The sequence below is a fragment of the Sander lucioperca genome, chromosome 19, assembly GCF_008315115.2.
Source record: "Sander lucioperca isolate FBNREF2018 chromosome 19, SLUC_FBN_1.2, whole genome shotgun sequence".
Lineage (NCBI taxonomy): Eukaryota > Metazoa > Chordata > Actinopteri > Perciformes > Percidae > Sander > Sander lucioperca.
Window position 1 is genome coordinate 5,244,950 of NC_050191.1, and position 24,298 is coordinate 5,269,247.

Consider the following 24,298-nt stretch of genomic DNA (forward strand, 5'->3'; position numbering starts at 1 on the left):
AGCAGGTACGCTGAGGCATTGTTGAGGCTAAAAGGCATATCTAGATACTCGTAGGATCCAATGGGTGTCCATTTGTCCCCCTCCATTATTCTGACTAGGTGATATGCATTCCTTTAGTCCTACTTAGTAAACACTTTAGCACCTTGTAAAAGTTTAAAGGCAGAGTAAGTGAGAGGGAGGGTGTATCTGTTTATAATGGTAAAATCGTTGAGACTGCAGATAAAAAAATAGCAATTACCAAAGGCTTGTGTTATGTGGATGCGCTAACAGTGTTGTTGTCATTATTTAGAATTCCTCAACTCATCCAAATACGTTTTCACGTTAAACCGATGCAGAGTTTATTAATCTTAACTCTTGGTTCATTTGTCTATGCTATATTATTTGTCTGTGCATAGATTTCCACATCAACATTTTTCTGCCTTATCTTAAAAACTAATAAACAAATCATCACAACTCAATCTACAAAACTGGCCTGTTTTGATAATCTGAGTATTTTATAATCCAAATAAATGATATACGGTGATGATTTTCTTTTGAATATTTGCAGCGACAAAAGATGGCGACATCGGTCCTCTTGGGAACTTTAGACGATTTGGGAGCAGAAGACTTTAAACGCTTCAAGTGGCTCCTGCAGCAGCGGGGGGTCCTAGAAGACTTCCCAGCAATCCCAAAGAGTCGACTGGAGAATGCAGACCGGATGGACACAGTGGATCAGATGTTCCTGACCTACAGTATAAACACTTTTAAAGTGACCAGGATAGTTTTAGTCGAGATGAATCAGAATGATCTAGTTCTAGATCTAGAGAAGTTACCAAACACCGTCACAGAACCTGCAGGTAAACTATAATCATTATGGATTAAAAAAAAATCTAACAAAGATCATACTTGCATATCATGAAGATTTCAACAAACATTAGCTGTGTAGCTAATATGTCCCTCTTAAAGATAGACATATGTGTGTTGCACCGTGGCTTACAGAACAAGCCACCAAACAAACATCCACATAATTAAATATAAATAGTTAACCTATTCAGGACCTAGTGTCTAATGGGCTGAATAGATTTCATGAATAGTCACATTCACTGGAACAACCCCTTATTGATTTCATTGTTTTATTCATTCAGAGATTATTGCTACATGCCAGCAAAAAGTCAAATCCAAATCACAAACAAAGTTCCGGCGTGTGTTTGAGGGGATTGCCAAAGCAGGAAACAAAACCCTTCTGAATCAGATCTACACAGAGATCTACATCACAAAGGGAGGGACTGCAGAGGTCCATGATGAACATGAGAGCAGACAGATTGAAACAGCATCCTGGAAACCAGACAGACCAGAAACAACAATCACACATGAAGACATCTTTAAAACCCCATCTGGAAGTGAGGAACCAATCAGAACAGTGCTGACAATGGGAGTGGCTGGCATCGGGAAAACAGTCTTAACACAGAAGTTCACTCTGGACTGGGCTGAAGATGAAGCCCACCGGGACATCCAGTTCACATTTCCATTGACCTTCAGAGAGCTGAATGTGCTGAAAGAGAAAAAATTCAGCTTGGTGGAACTTGTTCATTACTTTTTTAGTGTAACCAAAGAAGCAGGAATCTACAGGTTTGAAGAGTTCCAGGTTGTGTTCATCTTTGACGGTTTGGATGAATGTCGTCTTCCTCTGGACTTCCACAACACTGAGATCCTGACTGATGTTACAGAGTCCACCTCAGTGGGTGTGCTCCTGACAAACCTCATCAAGGGGAATCTGCTTCCCTCTGCTCGCCTCTGGATAACCACACGCCCTGCAGCAGCCAATCAGATCCCTCCTGAGTGTGTTGACATGGTGACAGAGGTCAGAGGGTTCACTGACCTACAGAAGGAGGAGTACTTCAGGAAGAGATTCAGAGATGAGGAGCAGGCCAGCAAAATCATCTCCCACATCAAGACATCACGAAGCCTCCACATCATGTGCCACATCCCAGTATTCTGCTGGATCACTGCTACAGTTCTGGAGGACGTGTTGAAGACCAGAGAGGGAGGAGAGCTGCCCAAGACTCTGACTGAGATGTACATCCACTTCCTGGTGGTTCAGACCAAACAGAAGAACATCAAATATGATGGAGGAGCTGAGGCAGATTCACCCTGGAGTCCAGAGAGCAGGAAGATGATTGAGCGTCTGGGAAAACTGGCTTTTGAGCAACTGCAGAAAGGCAACCTGATCTTCTATGAATTAGACCTGACAGAGTGTGGCATCGATATCACAGCAGCCTCAGTGTACTCAGGAGTGTTCACACAGATCTTTAAAGAGGAGAGAGGACTGTACCAGGACAAGGTGTTCTCCTTCGTCCATCTGAGTGTTCAGGAGTTTCTGGCTGCTCTTCATGTCCATCTGACATTCACCAACTCTGGAGTCAATCTGCTGTCAGAAGCAAAATGGTGGTCTAATCCATTTAAAGACATATCTACACTGACATATCTCCACCAGAGTGCTGTGGACAAGGCCTTACAGAGTCGAAATGGACACCTGGACTTGTTCCTCCGCTTCCTCCTGGGTCTTTCACTGCAGACCAATCAGAAGCTCCTACGAGGACTGCTGACACAGACAGAAAGTAGCTCAGAGACCAATCAAGACACAGTTGAGTACATCAAGAAGAAGATTAGCGGGCATCTGCCTGCAGAAAGAAGCATCAATCTGTTTCACTGTCTGAATGAACTGAATGATCGTTCTCTAGTAAAGGAGATCCAACAGGCCCTGAGTTCAGGAAGTCTCTCCACAGATAAACGGCCTCCTGCTCAGTGGTCAGCTCTGGTCTTCATCTTACTGTCATCAGAAAAAGATCTGGACGTGTTTGACCTGAAGAAATACGGTGCTTCAGAAGAGGCTCTTCTGAGGCTGCTGCCAGTGGTCAAAGCCTCCAACAAAGCTCTGTAAGTGGATACATGAACACTTTCAAATATGCTAAATGGTATACATAACAAATTAAACATTTTGTATGTGTTCACTAATCCTTCCCTAGAATGAGTGGCTGTAATCTGTCAGAGAGAAGCTGTGAAGCTCTGTCCTCAGTTCTCAGCTCTGAGTCCTCTAGTCTGAGAGACCTGGACCTGAGTGACAACGACCTGCAGGATTCAGGAGTGAAGAAGCTCTCTGCTGGACTTCAGAGTCCACACTGTAAACTGGAAACCCTCAGGTCAGTATTAAGATGATTGTAAAGTGTTACAGTGGTTTTGTAGTTTCATGAAATTTAAAATGAAAAATCTCTTAAATTTATCAGACTTTTGTAAAAAATCAGATTAACTTTTAAGACCAGTGGTTTCTAATATTTTCATCTCTGTTAAAGGGTAACTTTGGGTGTTTTTCAAAATGGACTCTATTTCCCAATGTTTTTGTGTCTAAGTTACTGATGGGAACAACAATCTTTGACATCGGTCCAGTATTAAGCAAGATCGCTGCATTCGGCAGTCAGCGAAACAGACTACAATTTAATTTTTTGGGCAGTTATGCACCTTCAATTTACTTCCACAAAAGTGCTTGTTTTACCACATACAGACTCAGATTATTATCTAAGTGTCTGACAACATTATGGAAATGATCCCTACAGAGATAGACCTTTTAGGTAAAGAGTAAGATCCTTTTCTTATAGGGCTGTCAGCATTAACGCGTTAATCGCGCTGCGATTAAGGGCCGAGCATAATGCAGTTTTTTTTAATCGCATTAATTGCATGCAGCCATTTATTAATTTATTTTACACTTCACTCGGCTTTGCGTCGTACCTAACAGGCTACTATTTTGACCCTTTGCAGCACTGTTACTTATCATCAAGCTGTCATACTTCCTTGTAACACATCCTGCTGCTGCAGGCTGCAGGCATGATGGAAAAAGACAGCAGCAATAACTCTGAATGGCGCTTTTTATTTTCCAAAACTCCCGGACGGCTCGTAGACAAGTTGAAAGCCATATGCACATTGTGTAAAGCCGAATTAACAGTAGTAACAAGACTGAATAAGAACGAAAATGTTGGGGCCTCATTTCTGTGCCTGACTTTACACTCCACCTGACTAGGGATGCACTGAACCCAGATTTTTGGGGTTCGGCTGAAACGGCTCTACTCCCATCTTTTGTCTTTTATTTCATTTTTAATATTTTATTTTTAATTTAATACATACTGTATACTGTGTACATATCTTATACTTTACTTATATTGTTAATATTCTATTTAGAGAATGTGTGACATGCACCAAACAAATACACCAACACCAAAACAAATTCCATGTATGTGTTAAAAACATACTAAAGCTGATTCTGATTCTCATCCTCAGTCCATTAACACAGTAAACACATTAATAAAGTAAACAACATCCACAGCCTCTAAAATAGTTAAATGTAACAACATAATGTTGAATTAACACACTCTTTTCACATCGTAGCACATCGCTATCGCTAGATGAGTGACAATTTTTCGCTAATCAATGTATGATGAAGGCATGTTGGGTGGGTGAAATTAGAAAGCTAACGTTAGCTAACAAGCAGCAGCTGGCTGTTCGGTCGCTTTGCTCCCACTGTAGGGACACTCATTTGCCAAGAGAACAGCTGACGGCCAGGGAGAGGCACTGTCTGGTTAACACAAGTTTTTAGCTGTGACTGTTCTTCCTTTGCCGTACCTGAAGTTGCTGCATTTTGGCTGCTGTCTGTAGATTCCTTCACGCACAACTCAGACGCAAATGTCTTAACAGCGGCCATGTTGTGTATTGTTTAGGGTCCTCGTCACCACGAGACAAATCAGCATTGCAAATTGAACATGTAGCTGGACTTGAATGACCTTCTTTTGACTGAAAGTACTGCCAAACAACATTTTTTCTGCTCACAAGTTCCATTTTCACTTTCTCACAGCCTGCCGCATTGAACGCTCCACCTAACACGCCGTCATTACGTCGACCAGCGTAGCGTGCGTAGGTCAAGCGTAACTCTAGATAGACTATAGAAGTAACAAGAGTGTTCAGTCCAAGATGGCGGAGCTGCAGCTTGGTCATGGGTGCATTTGTTGCAATGGAACATTCTATTGAGTTTCGCCTCTTGTTACTTCTATACTCTTTGACAAGCGCAGAAAATCAACACAATGTTCGCCGTACGTTCGTCTCTTTTTCTCGAGTTTCACCTCTCGTTACTTCTCTTTGGTAGCGTTCGGTGGAAAAAAATTCTAAGGTTCGACAGTACACGAACTCTGTCAAAAAGCCCAATATTCGGCCGACAGCAGGTAACGTTAGACAACACACGGTGCTTTCACTTTAAACAGGTAGCCTCGTGATGCATTCGAAGTTATTGTAAAATACCCTTTTCCCATCTGGTGGTTGTTTTTGTCGTTCAGCAGCAATTTACTGGTGAAATAAGTTATTTATAAGTTATTACATTATTATTAAATCTTTAATTTTGACCATATGGCGTTAGCAATAAACAAGTCGCCGACTGTTGTTTACTACCCTTCTTTTTTTTCTTCTTTTTAACTTTATTAAAAAGTACCGGTTCAGGCACCGTTTAGGCACCTGTACCATTTTAAAAGTATCGCTTTAACACTGGTATCGGAAAAAACCCAAACAACACCCAACCCTACTGGTAAGGATAGGGATTTATTGTTTTTTAGTTAGGTACTTGGATGATTTGTGCAATAATGACAGATTCACACATTTTTCTTTTGTTTACAGTAAATAAATAAATAAATAAATAATAAACAAATACAAATCTTGAAGTCAAGTTAATAAAGTAACTTTCTTTGCATTCATTTGATTCCCAATCAAGATACACTGGTAAGAATTGCTTTCCATTGTTAATATGTACTTAAAAACAGTTCTGAAATGCAAAATAATAGAATTTTAATCATGTGATAAAACATGCGATTAATCACGATTAACTATAGAAATTCAGCGATTGATCACGATTAAAAAAATTAATAGTTTGACAGCCCTATTTTTTTAACATTAAAACCGTCGAAATTGCGTTCGCTAAACCCACCAGAGTCCATATAAATAAAAAGTAATTTTAGCATCGTAAAATACACTTTTTTCAAAGCCAACAGAAAAGAAATGAAGCTATGCATCCATCCATCTTTGTTCGCTTATCCGGTCTCAGGTCGCGGGGGTAGCAGCTCCAGCAGGGGACCCCAAACTTCCCTTTCCCGAGCCACATTAACCAGCTCCGACTGGGGGATCCCGAGGCGTTCCCAGGCCAGGTTGGAGATATAAACCCTCCACCTAGTCCTGGGTCTTCCCCGAGGCCTCCTCCCAGCTGGACGTGCCTGGAACACCTCCCTAGGGAGGCGCCCAGGGGGCATCCTTACCAGATGCCCGAACCACCTCAACTGGCTCCTTTCGACGCGAAGGAGCAGCAGCTCTACTCCGAGCTCCTCACGGATGACTGAGCTTCTCACCCTATCTCTAAGGGAGACACCAGCCACCCTCCTGAGGAAACCCATTTCGGCCGCTTGTACCCTGGATCTCGTTCTTTCGGTCATGACCCAGCCTTCATGACCATAGGTGAGGGTAGGAACGAAAACTGACCGGTAGATTGAGAGCTTTGCCTTCTGGCTCAGCTCTCTTTTCGTCACAACGGTGCGATAAATTGAATGTAATACCGCACCCGCTGCGCCGATTCTCCGACCAACCTCCCGCTCCATTGTCCCCTCACTCGCGAACAAGACACCAAGGTACTTGAACTCCTTCACTTGGGGTAAGGACTCATTTCCTACCTGGAGAAGGCACTCCATTGGTTTCCTGCTGAGAACCATGGCCTCCAATTTAGAGGTGCTGATCCTCATCCCAGCCGCTTCACACTCAGCTGCGAACCGATCCAGTGAGTGCTGAAGGTCACAGGCCGATGATGCCATCAGGACCACATCATCTGCAAAAAGCAGCGATGAGATCCCCAGCCCACCGAACTGCAACCCCTCTCCACCCCGACTACGCCTCGATATCCTGTCCATAAATATTACAAACAGGATTGGTGACAAAGCGCAGCCCTGGCGGAGGCCAACTCTCACCTGAAACGAGTCCGACTTACTGCCAAGAACACGGACACAGCTCTCGCTTTGGTCGTACAGAGATTGGATGGCCCTGAGAAGGGACCCCCTCACCCCATACTCCTGCAGCACCTCCCACAGTATCTCCCGGGGGACCCGGTCATACGCCTTCTCCAGATCCACAAAGCACATGTAGACCGGTTGGGCATACTCCCAGGCTCCCTCCAGGATCCTTGCGAGAGTAAAGATCTGGTCCGTTGTTCCATGACCAGGACGGAATCCGCATTGTTCCTCTTCAACCTGAGGTTCGACTATCGACCGAACCCTCCTTTCCAGCACCTTGGAGTAGACTTTACCGGGGAGGCTGAGAAGTGTGATACCCCTATAATTGGCACACACCCTCTGGTCCCCCTTTTTGAAAAGGGGAACCACCACCCCGGTCTGCCACTCCTTAGGCACCGTCCCAGACTTCCACGCAATGTTGAAGAGGCGTGTCAACCAAGACAACCCCTCCACACCCAGAGCTTTAAGCATTTCTGGACGGATCTCATCAATCCCTGGGGCTTTGCCACTGTGGAGTTGTTTAACTACCTCAGCAACTTCCACCAGGGAAATTGACGACAATCCCCCATCATCCTCTAGCTCTGCCTCTACCATAGAGGGCCATAGACCGCCCTATTACCTCCTCAGTTGAGGTCAACAGCGTCCCATCCTTACTGTACACAGCTTGGATGGTTCCCCGCTTGCCCCTCCTGAGGTGGCGAACGGTTTTCCAGAAGCACCTTGGTGCCGACCGAAAGTCCTTCTCCATGTCTTCTCCGAACTTCTCCCACACTCGCTGCTTTGCCTCTTTCACGGCAGAGGCTGCAGCCCTTCGGGCCCTTCGGTACCTTGCAACTGCCTCCGGAGTCCTCTGGGATAACATATCCCGGAAAGACTCCTTCAGTCGGACGGCTTCCCTGACTACCGGTGTCCACCACGGTGTTCGTGGGTTACCGCCCCTTGAGGCACCTAAGATCCTAAGACCACAACTCCTTGCCGCAGCTTCAGTAATGGAAACTTTCAACATTGTCCACTCGGGTTCAATGCCCCCAGCCTCCACAGGGATGCACGAAAAGCAGCAGAACTATGGAGTCCCCCACTGGAGCCCCATACAGGACTCCACTCAAGGTCTCCAAGAAGGCTGAATACTCTGAACTCTTGTTTGGTGCATATGCACAAACAACAGTCAGAGTTTCCCCCCCCCACAACCCGCAGGCGTAGGGAGGCGACCCTCTCGTCCACCGGGGTAAACTCCAACGTAGCGGCGCTCAGCCGGGGGCTTGTGAGTATCCCCACACCTGCCCGGCGCCTCACACCCTGGGCAACTCCGGAGAAGAAAAGAGTCCAACCCCTATCCAGGAGTATGGTTCCAGAACCGAGACTGTGCGTAGAGGTAAGCCCCACCAGATCTAACCGGTAGCGCTCCACCTCCCGCACCAGTTCCGGCACCTTCCCCCACAGAGAGGTGACGTTCCACGTACCCAGAGCCAGCGTCTGCTGCCCGCGTCTGGTCCGTCGAGGCCACTGACCTTCACTGCCACCCGTGTGGCAGCGCACCCGACCTCAGCGGTTCCTCCCACAGGTGGTGGGCCCATGGGATGGAGAGATGGATGCCACGTAGCTTTTTCGGGCTGTGCCCGGCCAGGCTCCGTGGCAAACCCGGCCACCAGACGCTCGCTGACGAGCCCTCCATCTGGGCCTGGCTCCAGACGGGGGCCCCGGGCTTCCTCCGGGCAGGGTCACTCCATCTCTTCCTCGGTCACTGACCGAGGAAATTAAGCTATGAAAAGCCATATTGGTTCATCTTTATACTTTTCCAAAAATCACAACTATAGTTTTGGTTGAAATGAAAACATAGTTTACTGATTTACATGTAGAAATATGTTGGCTCTATACACGCTAAAAGTATTGTTTTTTTAAATTGAGTCTGGTGGGTTTAGTGCTAGTGGAGACAGAGCAGAGCTGTTTCTGGTTAAACAAAAAGGTCTTAAAGAGGTTTTAAAAAGGCCTCTCTCTGTAGGGATACTTTACATAATGTTGTCAGAAACTTAGAATAATAATCTGAGTCTGTCAGCGGCAAAAACAGAACTGTTAGTGGACAAAATTGACGATGCACATTTTCCCTGTAGGATTACATTGCAGCTCAGGTCAAAGCTGCTGGTTACAGTGTTCTCATTTAATACTGGACCAATTTCCAAGATTGTTGTTCCAATCAGTCACACACAAAACACAAATGGGGTCCTGTGGCAGGGTTGGGTCAGTGGGTAGAGCAGGCGCACATATACTGAGAGGCTTATTCCTCGATGCAGAGGTCCAGGGTTCGAATCCAACCTCTCACAATTTCCTGCATGTCTTCCCTCACTCTCTCCCCTTTCTCACCTAGCTGTCCTGTCAAATAAATGCAGAAAAGCCCAAAAAAATCTTTAAAAAAAAAACACAAATGGGGTCCAGGTTTAAAAACCACGAAATTACCCTTTAAGGCAGACTGATCAACACAAATATTCTTAGACAAACACAAATAAGCTATTCACTAGGCAGAGAAAATAAAAAGATTGCATAACTAAAAACCTGGCTCTCAGACACATTTAACATTAAGAACAATGTTGTTAATTGTGTACATTTATTTACAGGCTGAGTCGCTGTAACCTGTCAGAGAGAAGCTGTGAAGCTCTGTCCTCAGTTCTCAGCTCTGAGTCCTCTAGTCTGAGAGAGCTGGACCTGAGTGGCAACGACCTGCAGGATTCAGGGGTGAAGAAGCTCTCTGCTGGACTTCAGAGTTCACACTGGAAACTGGAAACTCTCAGGTCAGTATTAAGATGATTGTAAAGTGTTACAGTGGTTTTGTAGTTTCATTAAATTGAAAATGAAAATGATCTAATCTAATATGTCCATCTCTATTAATGGGTAACTTTTGGTATTATTCAACCTATTTTCCAATGTTTTTGTGTCTACGTGACTGATGTGAACAACAATCTTTGACATTGGTCCAGTATTAAGCAAGATTGCTGCAGTCGGCAGTCAGCGAAACAAGCTACAATTTAAGTTAGTGGGCAGTTGTGCACCTTCAATTTACATCCACAAAAGTGCTTGTTTTGACGCTGACAGACTCAGACATTAAGTGTCTGACAACATTATGGAAAGGATGCCTACAGAGATAGACCTTTTTGTTAAAGATAAAGATCCTTTTTTGGAGAATTGACGTGACCGGCGGCCGCTATGTTTGCAATAGACTGAGTTCCTACACTCGCCTCCGTATTTCATTAAATAAACAGGTCTATCACTTTTTCTTCAACGCCAAATCGTTTTGTCTATTGTCACGGTGACTCGATGAAACACCTGCAGGCATGAAAGAGCGGGTCTCGTTGTCGCCTGGGCTGTCTACTCGTTCAGAGAAGTTTGCTAGCATGTCTGCGGCTAATGGAGTGGTAGCTAACGGAGCAGCTAATGTGAACATGCTCTCTAATATGGAGGAATTAATCGACCGGGTCTTGGAGAAGCAGCTAAGGGTGCTTGAATCAGTGATCGACAGTGCGTTGAAGGGAGTGCTGGCCAAAATTAATGCCTCACAGCAACACATCGGGGGCAGAACCTGAGATGCAGGAAAGCATGGTATGTGAGCCGGACCAGTCTGACTGCATCACACTCAAGATCCAGCGGCTTCGACTGCCTGAAGAGATACAACACGAGCTGGCACTGCACGCTGAACGCAACTCTGCCTTGTTCATCTCCCGCGCTGCTCTGGAAACGACCCGCGGGGGGAGAGGATTCGCCTTCGCTCCGGCTTTGGAACCACGTATTTTTTGGCTGAAATTGGAGGAAGAGGAGGACGCGCTACATGCATAGATTATCCCCTGCTGCAAGGAACCAGAGAGCGACAGTGGGACGTGATTCGATACCGGAGGCCACGACTGAAGGACTCAGCACCTGTGGACTAACAGTATTTGGGCCACTGTACCGAGTGTGACTGGAGGACGCTGGGTGTAAGTTTTGAAACCAACCGTTGGAGGGGCATCTAACCAGACTGTAAGGAATGATGAATGCTGGTTACTCAGTCTACAATCTATATTTTTGAGGACACTTAATCGGGCGGAAAAAAGGGACATGATGAATCCTGAGGATGCTCTATGTAAGTCTCGTAACTAAGCTTTAAAGGGACACTTAACCAGACTGAAAATACATGACAAATGCTAACTGGTAATCCTAAGAATACTGTATGTACGTTTTGAAGCCAAGCTTTGAAGGGACACTTGACCAGAATGAAAATACATGATAAATGCTGGCTGGTCAGTTTACAGTTTATGTTTGTTAACAGTTAAGCTAGACTGAATGAACATGAGGGATACGGTCTGTTCAGCTCATAGTCTGCTTATTGCTCCAACTAGATTGGTCTGTTTTTCGCACAGCTTAGTCCAGAAATTGTTTGAAGGTGTTTATAATATTGTTCATGTTTAACAGAAGAATTCACTAGACCTGTTTCAAGTAACCTGTGACTTAAGACAGGAGGTGCAGTTTTGAGCTGGAGTTTTGTGCAAACTGCGTTTGATGTGATCACGCATCTTACAAATTGGGGAGGGGGTCTCAAAGGGTTAGGGGATTTATTTAACTTTTTATGTTTTTGTCACACCTTGCTCAGAGCTAACAGTTCAACCTTTGCTACAGATTTGTCAGCAAAATCCGGTAGGGTACTCGAGACACGTATGTGTTTCAATTTTGAATATGGCTGAGCTTTCAATCCTTTCAGTTAACATCAGGGGGCTAAACGGGCCGATCAAACGAGCTAAATTCCTGGACTATTTAAGAAGGAAAAACATAGACGTGGCACTTATACAAGAGTCACACTTACGTAAAAGAGATGTAAATCATCTACAAAATAAATACTTTAAGGTTGCTGCCTCATCTGGTGACAACACCAAAACCAAGGGCTCCATCGGTTGCTGTCACGGAGATGCACACTCAGTGTAGACAAAAGTAGTAAGGACTCTTCAGGCAGGATATCATATATATGTACCACGATAAGGAGTAGGAAAATAGCCTTAGTTTCAGTATACACACCGGCTACATATGATCAAAGCTTTTTCCCGCACCTAACCAATGAATTGCTTTCTCTCAATGAATATTCATTAATTATAGGGGGAGACATGAATGCGGTACTAGATTTAAATCAGGATAGATCAGGGGTCAACCACACGAAAGCCCAAAAACATCAGACAGGTTCAATGCAGTTGTGGAATCCCACCATCTTACAGACATATGGAGGATGCACTATCCTATTTTTCTCCACACATCTCCTCACCCACTCCCGCATTGATTATTTTTTGTGCTCCAGTGAGCTTAAGGCAATGTTCCACACGATAGCAATAGAACCAGCAATTCTGTCTGATCACAATGCGCTGATAACCACATTCCATTGTGATATGTTAGGAGAAAGATCTAGAAGGTGGCAATTTAATAATTCCCTTCTCCAAAACACAGATTTTTATACAGAGTTTAGAGCCAAACTAGCTGAGTTTATATCAATCAATACTGACTCAGTTTCGGACCCGGCATATATCTGGCAAGCCACAAAAGGATTTATTACAGATTTCACATCTTCCTTTGCCGCAAATTTGAAGAAAAAGAGAGAGGCAAGGATCGTGGAGTTGGAAGAGCGTTGTAAATCGTTAGAGCAGTCTCTAAAGATGTGCTTTTCTAAATCTACACATACTCTTTTAGTCACAAATCGAGCAGAGCTAAATGACTTGCTAAAAAGGAGAGCTGAATTCATAATGCACAGAGTGAGGCAAAATGACCTCCTTATGACCTCATAAGGAGCAACGTTCCAGATCGGCCCATCTGAGCTTTCATTTTCTCAAAGGCAGAGCAGGATACCCAGGGCTCGGTTTACATCTATCACCATTTCTAGCCACTGGGGGACTATAGGCAGGCTGGGGGAACTCATATTAATGTTAAAAAAACTCATAAAGTGACATTTTCATGCCATGGGACCTTTAAGCAAGATCGCTGCAGTTGGCAGTCAAAGTCAATTGAAAAAAAAAGAATCTATGAAAAGCCATATTGGTTCATCTTTCTACTTTTCCAACAATCACAACTTTAGTTTTGGTTGAAATGAAAACATAGTTTACTGATTTACATGTGAAGATATGTTGGCTCTATACACGCTTAAAAGTATAGTTTTTTAAATGGAGTCTGGTGGGTTTAGTGCTAGTGGAGACAGAGCAGAGCTGTTTCTGGTTAAACAAAAAGGTCTTAAAGAGGTTTTAAAAAGGCCTATCTCTGTATGGATCCATCCCATAATGTTCTCAGACACTTAGAATAATAATCTGAGTCTGTCAGCAGCAACAACAGAACTTTTAGTGGACAAAATTGAAGATGCACATTTCCCCTGTAGGATTACATTGCAGCTCAGGTCACAGCTGCTGGTTACAGCGTTCTCATTTAATACTGGACCAATTTACAAGATTGTTGTTCCAATCAGTCACTTACACACAAAAACACAAATGGGGTCCAGGTTGAAAAACCCCAAATTACCCTTTAAGGTAGACTGATCAACACAAATATTCTTAGACAAACACAATTAAGCTATTCATTAGGCAGAGAAAATAAAAAGATTGCATAACTAAAAACCTGGCTCTCAGACACATTTAACATTAAGAACAATGTTGTTAATTGTGTACATTTATTTACAGGCTGAGTGGCTGTTATCTGTCAGAGAGAAGCTGTGAAGATCTGTCCTCAGTTCTCAGCTCTGAGTCCTCTAGTCTGAGAGACCTGGACCTGAGTGACAACTTCCACCTGCAGGATTCAGGAGTGAAGAAGCTCTCTGCTGGACTTCAGAGTCCACACTGTAAACTGGAAACCCTCAGGTCAGTATTAAGATGATTGTAAAGTCTTACAGTGGTTTGGTAGTTTCATGAAATTAAAAATGAAAAATCTCTTAAATTGATCAGACTTTTTGTGTAATATTTTCATCTCTGTTAAAGGGTAACTTTGGGTGTTTTTCAACCTGGACTCTATTTTCCAATGTTTTTGTGTCTAAGTGACTGATGGGGACACCAATCTTTGACATTGGTTCAGTATTAAGCAAGATCGCTGCAGTCAGCAATCAGCAAAACAAGCTACAATTTAAAGTGCCCATATTATGAAAAAATCACTTTTTCTGGGATTTGGGGTGTTATGTTGTGTCTCTGGTGCTTCAACACACATACAAACTTTGAAAAAAATCCATCCATGGTGTTTAGAGTGAGATATGGTTTCTGAATGTGCCCTGCCTTCAGTCTCTGGGTGAGCTGTTCAAAATCGGCACGAAACAAGCAGGCTAACCGCAACCATTAGCTCGTAGCGTTAGCATGCTAACGCTTACATGCTAATGCTAGCATGCTACCTCATTCTCAATAGCAAAGCACTGCTACAACACACACAAGTTCACCATAATCTACAAAAGAACTACTTCCATGTGCACCCTCATTTAGAAGTCTCCCAGCTAATCCTGCCTTGTAACTGACTGAAGTTGTAGAAACAGCCTTTCTTTTACTGTCTATGGAGCTAGCTAGCTGACATGATCTACATCTGAGCTACTGGGCATGTGCAATCATAGTCCAGAAGAAGAAGAAGAAAAGAGGTCTCACTCTGTAGCTAAAAGAGAGACCAGCTGAAAAGAGGAGCTGCAGCAGTGAGAGAGAGCGGTGCAGTACAACAAAAATATGGTGTTTTTTGAAAATTAAACGCATGCCGGCATTTATTAATTTATTTTACACTTCACTGGGCTTGGCGTGGTCCTAACAGGCTACTATTTTGACCCTTTGCAGCACCGTTACTTATCATCAAGCTGCCACTTCCTCCTAACACATCCTGCTGCTGCTGCTGCAGCATGATGGAGAAACACAGCAGCAATAACTCTGAATGGAGCTTTTTATTTTCCAAAACTCCCGAACGGCTCATAGACAAGTCAAAGCCATGTGCACGTTGTGTAAAGCCAAATCAAAATATCACCGAAGCACGTCAAGCTTAAGCTACCATCTATGAAGCTAAGCATAGTAGTACAGTTAACGTGATGCTACCCGCTAGCATGCTGGAGTATGCTACTTGCCGACGTGTGGATGAAACCAAATCCCAAAAAATTACTACAGCTCTTGCAAAATGGGTGGCAACTAACTGCAGACCTGTCAGCATTTTAGAGGACTCGGGTCTTAAAGACGTACTACGGTTGGCATGTTCCGACCCATCTTATTGCGTCGAGGGGGACAGTAGTTTTCACGGATACACAGCCTGTACCACACGGAGAAAGCAGCCCAACTGGAACAGCTGCAAGGTGCTGCAAACTCTGTCTCATTAACCGGTGATCACTGGACGTCAGCGAGTAATCAACATTATTTAGGAGTTACAAAACACTACAGCCCCTGACAAAAGTCTTGTCGCTTATCTAAGTTGTAGGACCAACAAATAATAACTTGACTTGTAGTTGATCAATTGGAATCAGAAATGGCTTATATGAAAGGCAAAGGCTTCTGGATTATGCTTATTATACCAAAATAACGTCTTGTATCATTCATTGAGTTTTATCATTGAATTAGGACAGAAAGGTCAGACTTGGCTTGGACAAAAGTCTTGTCGTGTCTTTAAATGATTCAACCAATCACAGATTAGAGCTTCACCTGTAACAAATACTGTAATTTATACATTCCTGGGTGTGTATAAAAAGAACTCCAGCACACCAGACCTTCATGTGAAGTGCAACCTGACCTCTCACAACATGCCAAAGAGTCACCCACAGACCAAAGTGCTGATCATCAAGAGCCTGAAAACCAAGTCTGCTGCTGAGGTGGCAGACATCTTCAATGTATCCAAACGTCAAGTGGAAAGGATAAGAAAAAGATTTGAAGAAACTGGTGAAGTTCATGACAAGCCCAGGTCAGGCAGACCCTGTAAGACTGTTGTTTGTTTCTTCCACAGTCCAGGGCCAGCCCTTTTTCACCTGCAGCAGAGCTACATGAGAACTGGTCACCAGAAACCCCTATATCTATAAGAACAGTTTGTCAAATTCTCTCACGCAGTGGTCTCCATGGCCGAAACCCACCAGAGTCCATATAAATAAAAAGTAATTTTAGCATATTAAAATACACTTTTTTCAAAGTCAACAGAAAAAAAAATGAAGCTATGAAAAGCCATATTAGTTTGTCTTTATACTTTCCCAACAATCACAACTCTAGTTTTGGTTGAAATGAAAACATAGTTTACTGATTTACATGTGAAGATATGTTGGCTCTATACACGCTAAAAGTATAGTTTTTTAAATGGAGTCTGGTGGGTTTAGTGCTATTGGAGACAGAGCAGAGCTGTTTCTGGTTAAACAAAAAGGTCTTAAAGAGGTTTTAAAAAGGCCTTTCTCTGTAGGGATACTTTCCATAATGTTGTCAGACACTTAGAATAATAATCTGAGTCTGTCAGCAGCAACAACAGAACTTTTAGTGGACAAAATTGACGATGCACATTTCCCCTGTAGGATTACATTGCAGCTCAGGTCACAGCTGCTGGTTACAGCGTTCTCATTTAATACTGGACCAATTTACAAGATTGTTGTTCCAATCACTGACTTACACACAAAAACACAAATGGGGTGCAGGTTGAAAAACCCAAAATTATCCTTTAAGGCAGACTGATCAACACAAATATTCTTACACAAACAGAAATAAGCTATTTATTAGGCAGAGAAAATAAAAAGATTGCATAACTAAAAACCTGGCTCTCAGACACATTTAACATTAAGACCAATGTTGTTAATTGTGTACATTTATTTACAGGCTGATTAACTGTGATCTGTCAGAGAGAAGCTGTGAAGCTCTGTCCTCAGTTCTCAGCTCTGAGTCCTCTAGTCTGAGAGACCTGGACCTGAGTGACAACAACAACCTGAAGGATTCAGGAGTGAAGAAGCTCTCTGCTGGACTTCAGAGTCCACACTGTAAACTGGAAACCCTCAGGTCAGTATTAAGATGATTGTAAAGTCTTACAGTGGTTTTGTAGTTTCATGAAATTAAAAATGAAAAATCTCTTAAATTGATCAGACTTTTGTGTAAAATCAGATGAACTTTTAAGACCAGTGGTTTCTAATATTTTCATCTCTGTTAAAGGGTAACTTTGGGTGTTTTTCAACCTGGACTCTATTTTCTAATGTTTGTGTGTCTGAGTGTCTGATGGAACAACAATCTGTGAAACTGGTCCAGTATTAAACCAGAACCAGGCTGTAATGTAACCCTACAGGACTAATGTTCAGCAGCAGTTAGAGTCACTAAAAGTTCTGTTGTTGCTGCTGACAGACGCAGACTATTATTCTGAGTGTCTGACAACATTATGGGATGGATCCCAACAGAGATAGACCTATTGTTATGGGTTTGGTGTATTTTGTCTTGTTTTGGTAATCTGTTTTTTCTGTTTTGCATTTTTGCCCTGTTTCCTGTTTTATTTTGACGGTCTTGTTTTCTGTCTTGTCTTGTTTTACTTCCGGTGTTTTTCCGCCCTTGTAATTGCCCTAATGTGTTTCACCTGTTTCTCAGCCTTGTGTCACCTGTCTTGTGTTTCCTCGTTACCCTGTGTATTTAGTCTTTGTCTTCCCCCCTGTCCGCTGTCAGATCATTGTGTATGTGTGTTTTGTCTGCAGTTTGTTTTCCTGAGTGTTAAGGTGTGTCTCAAATCGCGCACTTCTGTACTTATACTAGCTATTTGAGTACACTCAATCTGTCACTCGTCGAAGTGTGGTCAATGCAGTGCACTACAAGTACCCGGATGGTGCACTCATAACGGTCAAAAAGTTGAGTGTGGATCAATGGACACTTTCCACCCTCAACGGTCGCCATCTTGGCTACGTAGCGGAAGGGGCGGAGCTAACAAAAGGTGAAAAACTTTCGATAATGGCGGCCGAATACGCGACAGCGAGACTCACGGAGTATTACAAATGTAAGTTGAACATTAGTCTTTTGCTATACTTGTTTAACATATAAGCCACCTGTTTATGTATATTTGGTTAATTTTGCAGTCGGTGATGATTTTTGTACCGCGAATTATAACGTTAATTTGTACCGTAATTTGATGTGCTATCAAGCTAGCTAACCTTAACTAGCTAACAGCGGCACAGTTTAACCAAAGAAGTTACCGGTACGTCTATACTCTTTGGTTTAATCACTGGTAAATAAGTTATAACCTAGCTAATGTTACATGTGTTGTGGTATACGGTTGTTTGTTGTGTTAAACTATCGTCCTCACTGTAGACGATTTTAGCGTTAGCTGTGTGATCTTGTAGATATACATTAAGCTGCGAGCGTTAGTAGTAATGTACGTTAATGTATGCTATGTTATAACGTATTAACAGTGCTGTCTGTGTCCTGACTTATAGAATCGTTAGGGACACAGACGTGGCCGTCAATGCTGCCAACTTGAGGGAAGTCCTCCTCTGCTGGAAGGCCAACGACCTGGGGGAGGAGAGAGAGGATTTCCCTGCTGGTCTGGTGGACAGCACGGTGCACAGTGGCCCGGGGCATAGCAAAGGCTCTGGCTAAACCACGATGAGAGGTACCGCTGGCTAGCCAAAAGAGGAAGACAAGGGCCTCGATGACGGGTCCCCAGCCATGGTCACACGCCGTGCCGAGGATGTACCGTTAAAGGATCCCCCTGGAGAGTCTGAAGTCCACCATCAGATCACTTTCCCCATCAAAGTACAGGGCCAGCAATGAATAGAACAATGGGATATATTTAAATGTCTATTGGGTTGCCTCTGCTTTCACTCTGTTTCAGTCTTTGTCACTGTAATTAATAGCTATTGCAATAAACACCCTTATATAAACATATATGACTATTTTCTATGTATGTCAGTTGGACACCATTTGAATTGCTCAGATTTTGCTAAAATAACTAAAATTTTGGGTTATTTTTTTTTTACAATGAATTAAGAGCAAAAGTATGAATATCATCATACCGGTAAGTCTACGGTTGCATAAAACAGAGGGCAAAAACAAGCAACAATAAAAACAATCACATTCACTTTGATGAACAAAGCAGAAATGTGTTTTTCACGAGTGACAACAGTGTTGGGAATGCTCTGCCTTGGGTACAATTCACAATTTCATAGAAGAAGGAGGACTGAGATGTTGTGATGTCATTTCCTGTAAGTACATAAGGCAGTGCGCGATTTGAGACAACACTACCCCGTCAAATTTTACACACTATGCAAGTAAGTACGTAAGTGCACTTCCGTTAGTACACTAACGGAAGTGCGCGATTTGAGACACACTATTAGTCTTCCCTGTTAGTCTTAGTGTTCCGGTGTTTCTACGTTTAACTTGGACTTTATTTTGGATTACCTTTTTGCCTGCCTTTTCCAGGACTCCTTTGGTTTTGTATGTTTTTATGTTTTATTAAATCATCAAACGATCCTCTGCTTCCGTCTCTGCATTTTGGGTCCGCCATTCACCAACCCTCCCTAACACCTTTTAGTTAAGGCGAGACACTACAGGTGAATAGGGCAACATTTTTAACTTACAGATATCACCATGAAACTTTACCAGTTGATTACTCACATGAATAAGAGAAAAAAAATGATGTTTAAATATGCTAATTAAGCTATATCTAATTAAATATGCACTAATTTGCATATTTTGAAGTGAAGAATCTGACTATTGAAAAAAACAAGGTTCAAAATTATTTTTGTTCAATAGCCTTAAAAAATTAATTTCCGCCCTATTTTTAATCATAAAATGTCATAAATCAGGCCAAGAATGACATATATACATACATAATGTACATACATATATAATGCCTCTGTAAAAACCTTCAGAATATAGTTAGGAATATGACTGTAAAGTTTGGTGGATGTTGGTGCTACAGAAGTGGAGATTCTTCACTCAGAGTGTGAGAAAAAACTCATTTTGAGAAAACAGCCTTTAAAGATTTTTATGGCAGAATTCCAGAAATTTCTATTGAAAGCCATGAATTACAGACAAAATATGCTTTAGGTCTAAGTAAGATCCATGTATCACACTGTTTAACATCCAAAACTCATTATTGCTTCATCCATCACTGATCATAACATCCAAAACAACATCAACATGACCTTCAACTGAAGACCATTACATCACAAACTTTGATCAGAACTGACACAACACAACCATTATATTATATTATATATATTATATTATATTATATTACATTATATTACATTACACTACATTACATTACATTATATTACATTATATTACATTACATTACTTTATATTACATTACACTACATTACATTACATTATATTATATTATATTACATTACATTACTTTATATTACATTACACTACATTACATTACATTACATTACATTACTTTATATTACATTACACTACATTACATTACATTATATTATATTATATTACATACATTACATTACATTACATTACATGTCATGTAGCTGACATTTTATCCAAAGTGACTTATAATTAAGTGCTTTCAACTCTGAAGGTGCAAACTCCAGACAACAAGTAGTAAGAGCAAGAACATTAGCTTTAAAATAGGTAATACTACAAAGAGCCATATCAAAGTACAGCATCAAGAAATATATATATATATATATATATATATATATATATATATATATATATATATATATATATATATAACCCCCCCCCCCCTTCTTTATCTGAGGTGTAGTCTGAAGAGATGTGTTTTTAGCCTCCAGCTGAAGATGTGGAGGTTTTTGGCCATCCTGATGTCAACAGGGAGCTCATTCCACCATTTAGGAGCCAGGACAGCAACCAGTCTGGATTTGGTTGAGTGATTAGTTGTCCCTCGCTGTGGGGGGGGGGGGCAGCCAGCAGGTTGGCTGATGCAGAGCAGAGTGGGGGGGTTGGGGTATAGGGTTGGACCATGTCCTGGATGTATGCTGGGGCTGATCTCTTCATGGCCCTGTATGATAGTACTAGTGTACTGTATGAGAGTACTAGTGTTCTGTATGAGAGTACTAGTGTACTGTATCAGAGTACTAGTGTTCTGTATGAGAGTACTAGTGTTCTGTATGAGAGTACTAGTGTACTGTATGAGAGTACTAGTGTACTGTATGAGAGTACTAGTGTTCTGTATGAGAGTACTAGTGTTCTGTATGAGAGTACTAGTGTTCTGTATGAGAGTACCAGTGTACTGTATGAGAGTACCAGTGTACTGTATGAGAGTACTAGTGTCTTGAAGTGGATGCGGGCAGTAACTGGTAACCAGTGAAGAGAGGAGGAGCGGTGTAGTGAGAGAGACCTTGGTGAGGTTGAAGACAAGTCGAGCTGCTGCGTTCTGAATGAGCTGCAGGGGCCGGATGGCAAATGCAGGCAGGCCAATCAGGAGGGAGCATGCAGGCAGGCCAATCAGGAGGGAGTTGCAGTAGTCTAGACGTGAGAGGACTAGAGCCTGAACCAGAACCTGAGCCTCCATCTGCGTTAGAAGGGGACGTATCCTTCTGATGTTATGCAGCATGTATCTACATGATGGGGTAGTTGCAGCGATGTTACCATTACACAGCTTAGCTCCCCCAAGTTAGTTTACAGTCTACATATCCATATCAGCACTATATCAAGAATCTGACATCACTTGAGTGGCAAAAACCCAATTTCTTTTGGAAAGGACCAGGGAGTAGATCATGCAGTCATAGCAGCCAATTGGACAAGCAAACCGTAAATGACTATGAAGAATAAGGCCATCCTATAATGTTATACTATTACAACAGATCCTGAACTGTGTGTGTGAGCGTGTGTGTCAACCTGACTACGAGAGCTTGGACTCAACTGCACCACTGAAGCTGCAGTGATGCAGACTACTGTTAATGTGTGTGTGTGTGTGTGTGTGTGTGTGTGTGTGTGTGTGTGTGTGTGTGTGTGTGCGCATGATGTCCCCTCTTCGTCTCTCTCTCTCTCTCTCTCTCTCTTGCTCTCTCTCGCTCTCTCTCTCTCTCTCTCTCTCTCTCTGTCTCTCTCTCTCTCTCTCTCTCTCTCTCTGTCGCTCTCTCTCTCTCTCTCTCTCTCTGTCGCTCTCTCTCTCTCTCTCTGTCTCTCTCTCTCTCTCTCTCTGTCTCTCTCTCTCTGTCGCTCTCTCTCTCTCTCTCTCTCTCTCTGTCGCTCTCTCTCTCTCTCTCTCTCTCTCTCTGTCTCTCTCTCTCTCTCTCTCTCTCTCTCTCTCTCTCTGTCTCTCTCTCTCTCTCTCTCTCTCTCTCTCTCTTTCTCTCTCTCTCTCTCTCTCTAATTGAAAATATGTTTCTTCAAAGTCCATAAGTTGATAAGGTTGTGTTATTTCTATGTCCTTTATTTGTCACTGAACTGAAAACTCAAAAGTTGTTCTGCAAAAGTAAAACTGACCAATACAACGCAATGAATGAGATGACATTTTATTCTACTGCAGTGTTTCCCAGAGATTAGAAAGCAATTTGTGGCAGGGGGGGGGTCGCCCCATATCACCGGGGGGGGGGGGGGGGCGCCCCGTATCACCGGGACACACACACACTGATATATATATATATAAAACACAAATATTCTTAGACAAACACAAATAAGCTATTTATTAGGCAGAGAAAATAAAAAGATTGCATAAGTAAAAACCTGGCTCTCAGACACATTTTACATTAAGACCAATGTTGTTAATTGTGTACATTTATTTACAGGCTGAGTCGCTGTAAGCTCTCAGAGAGAAACTGTGAAGCTCTGTCCTCAGTTCTCAGCTCTGAGTCCTCTAGTCTGAGAGACCTGGACCTGAGTAGAAACTTCAACCTGAAGGATTCAGGAGTGAAGAAGCTCTCTGCTGGACTTCAGAGTCCACACTGTAAACTGGAAACCCTCAGGTCAGTATTAAGATGATTGTAAAGTCTTACAGTGGTTTGGTAGTTTCATGAAATTAAAAATGAAAAATCTCTAGAATTTATCAGAATTTTGTGTAAAATCAGATAAACTTTTAAGACCAGTGGTTTCTAATATTTTCATCTCTGTTAAAGGGTAACTTTGGGTGTTTTTCAACCTGGACTCTATTTTCCAATGTTTTTGTGTCTAAATGACTAATGGGAACAACAATCTTTGACATTGGTCCAGTATTAAGCAAGATCGCTGCAGTCGGCAAACAGCAAAACAAGCTACAATTTAAGTTATTGGGCAGTTGTGCACCTTCAATTTACATCGACAAAAGTGCTTGTTGTTGCCGCGGACAGGCTCAGATTATTATTCTAAGTGTCTGACAACATTTTGGAAAGGATCCCTACAGAGAGATAGACCTTTTTGTTAAAAATTAAGATCCTTTTTTAAACATTAAAACATCGGCGATATTGCGTTCGCTAAACCCACCAGAGTCCATTTAAATAAAAAGTAATTTTAGCATTGTAAAATACACTTTTTTCAAAGTCAACTGAAAGAAAATGAAGCTATGAAAAGCCGTATTGGTTTGTCTTTCTACTTTTCCAACAATCACAACTCTAGTTTTGGTTGAAATGAAAACATAGTTTACTGATTTACATGTGAAGATATGTTGGCTCTATACACGCTAAAAGTATAGTTTTTTAAATGGAGTCTGGTGGGTTTAGTGCTAGCGGAGACAGAGCAGAGCTGTTTCTGGTTAAACAAAAAGGTCTTAAAGAGGTTTTAAAAAGGTCTTTCTCTGTAGAGATCCATCCCATAATGTTGTCAGACACTTAGAATAATAATCTGAGTCTGTCAGCAGTAACAACAGAACTTTTAGTGGACAAAATTGACGATGCATATTTCCCCTGTAGGATTACATTGCAGCTCAGGTCACAGCTGCTGGTTACAGCGTTCTCATTTAATACTGGACCAATTTACAAGATTGTTGTTCCAATCAGTCACTTACACACAAAAACACAAATGGGGTCCAGGTTGAAAAACCCTAAAATTACCCTTTAAGGCAGACTGATCAACACAAATATTCTTACACAAACACAAATAAGCTATTCATGAGGAAGAGAAAATAAAAAGATTTCATAATTAAAAACCTGGCTCTCAGACACATTTAACATTAAGATCAATGTTGTTAATTGTGTACATTTATTTACAGGCTGAGACGCTGTAAGCTCTCAGAGAGAAGCTGTGAAGCTCTGTCCTCAGTTCTCAGCTCTGAGTCCTCTAGTCTGAGAGACCTGGACCTGTGGGGCAACAACCTGAAGGATTCAGGAGTGAAGAAGCTCTCTGCTGGACTTCAGAGTCCACACTGTAAACTGGAAACCCTCAGGTCAGTATTAAGATGATTGTAAA

The 24,298-nt window shown here is 42.3% G+C and overlaps 1 protein-coding gene across 1 annotated transcript; it reads left to right on the forward strand.

The window, feature by feature from the left end:
* Positions 1-497: 497 nt before the first annotated feature.
* LOC116061353 (NACHT, LRR and PYD domains-containing protein 12-like) lies at positions 498-24,298 on the forward strand. Its single transcript, XM_035995440.1, has 8 exons — positions 498-836; positions 1,125-2,916; positions 3,006-3,179; positions 9,671-9,844; positions 13,727-13,903; positions 16,838-17,014; positions 22,708-22,884; positions 24,102-24,298. The coding sequence occupies exons 1-8, from the start codon at positions 557-559 to the stop codon at positions 24,289-24,291; spliced, it is 3,141 nt and encodes a 1,046-aa protein (XP_035851333.1). The 5' UTR covers positions 498-556; the 3' UTR covers positions 24,292-24,298.

Coding starts and splice junctions, on each gene's coding strand:
- LOC116061353 (XM_035995440.1), top strand. CDS start 557: ATGGCGACATCGGTCCTCTTGGGAACTTTAGACGATTTGGGAGCAGAA. Junction 3,180..9,670: donor TGTAAACTGGAAACCCTCAG/GTCAGTATTAAG, acceptor ATTTATTTACAG/GCTGAGTCGCTGTAACCTGT. Junction 13,904..16,837: donor TGTAAACTGGAAACCCTCAG/GTCAGTATTAAG, acceptor ATTTATTTACAG/GCTGATTAACTGTGATCTGT.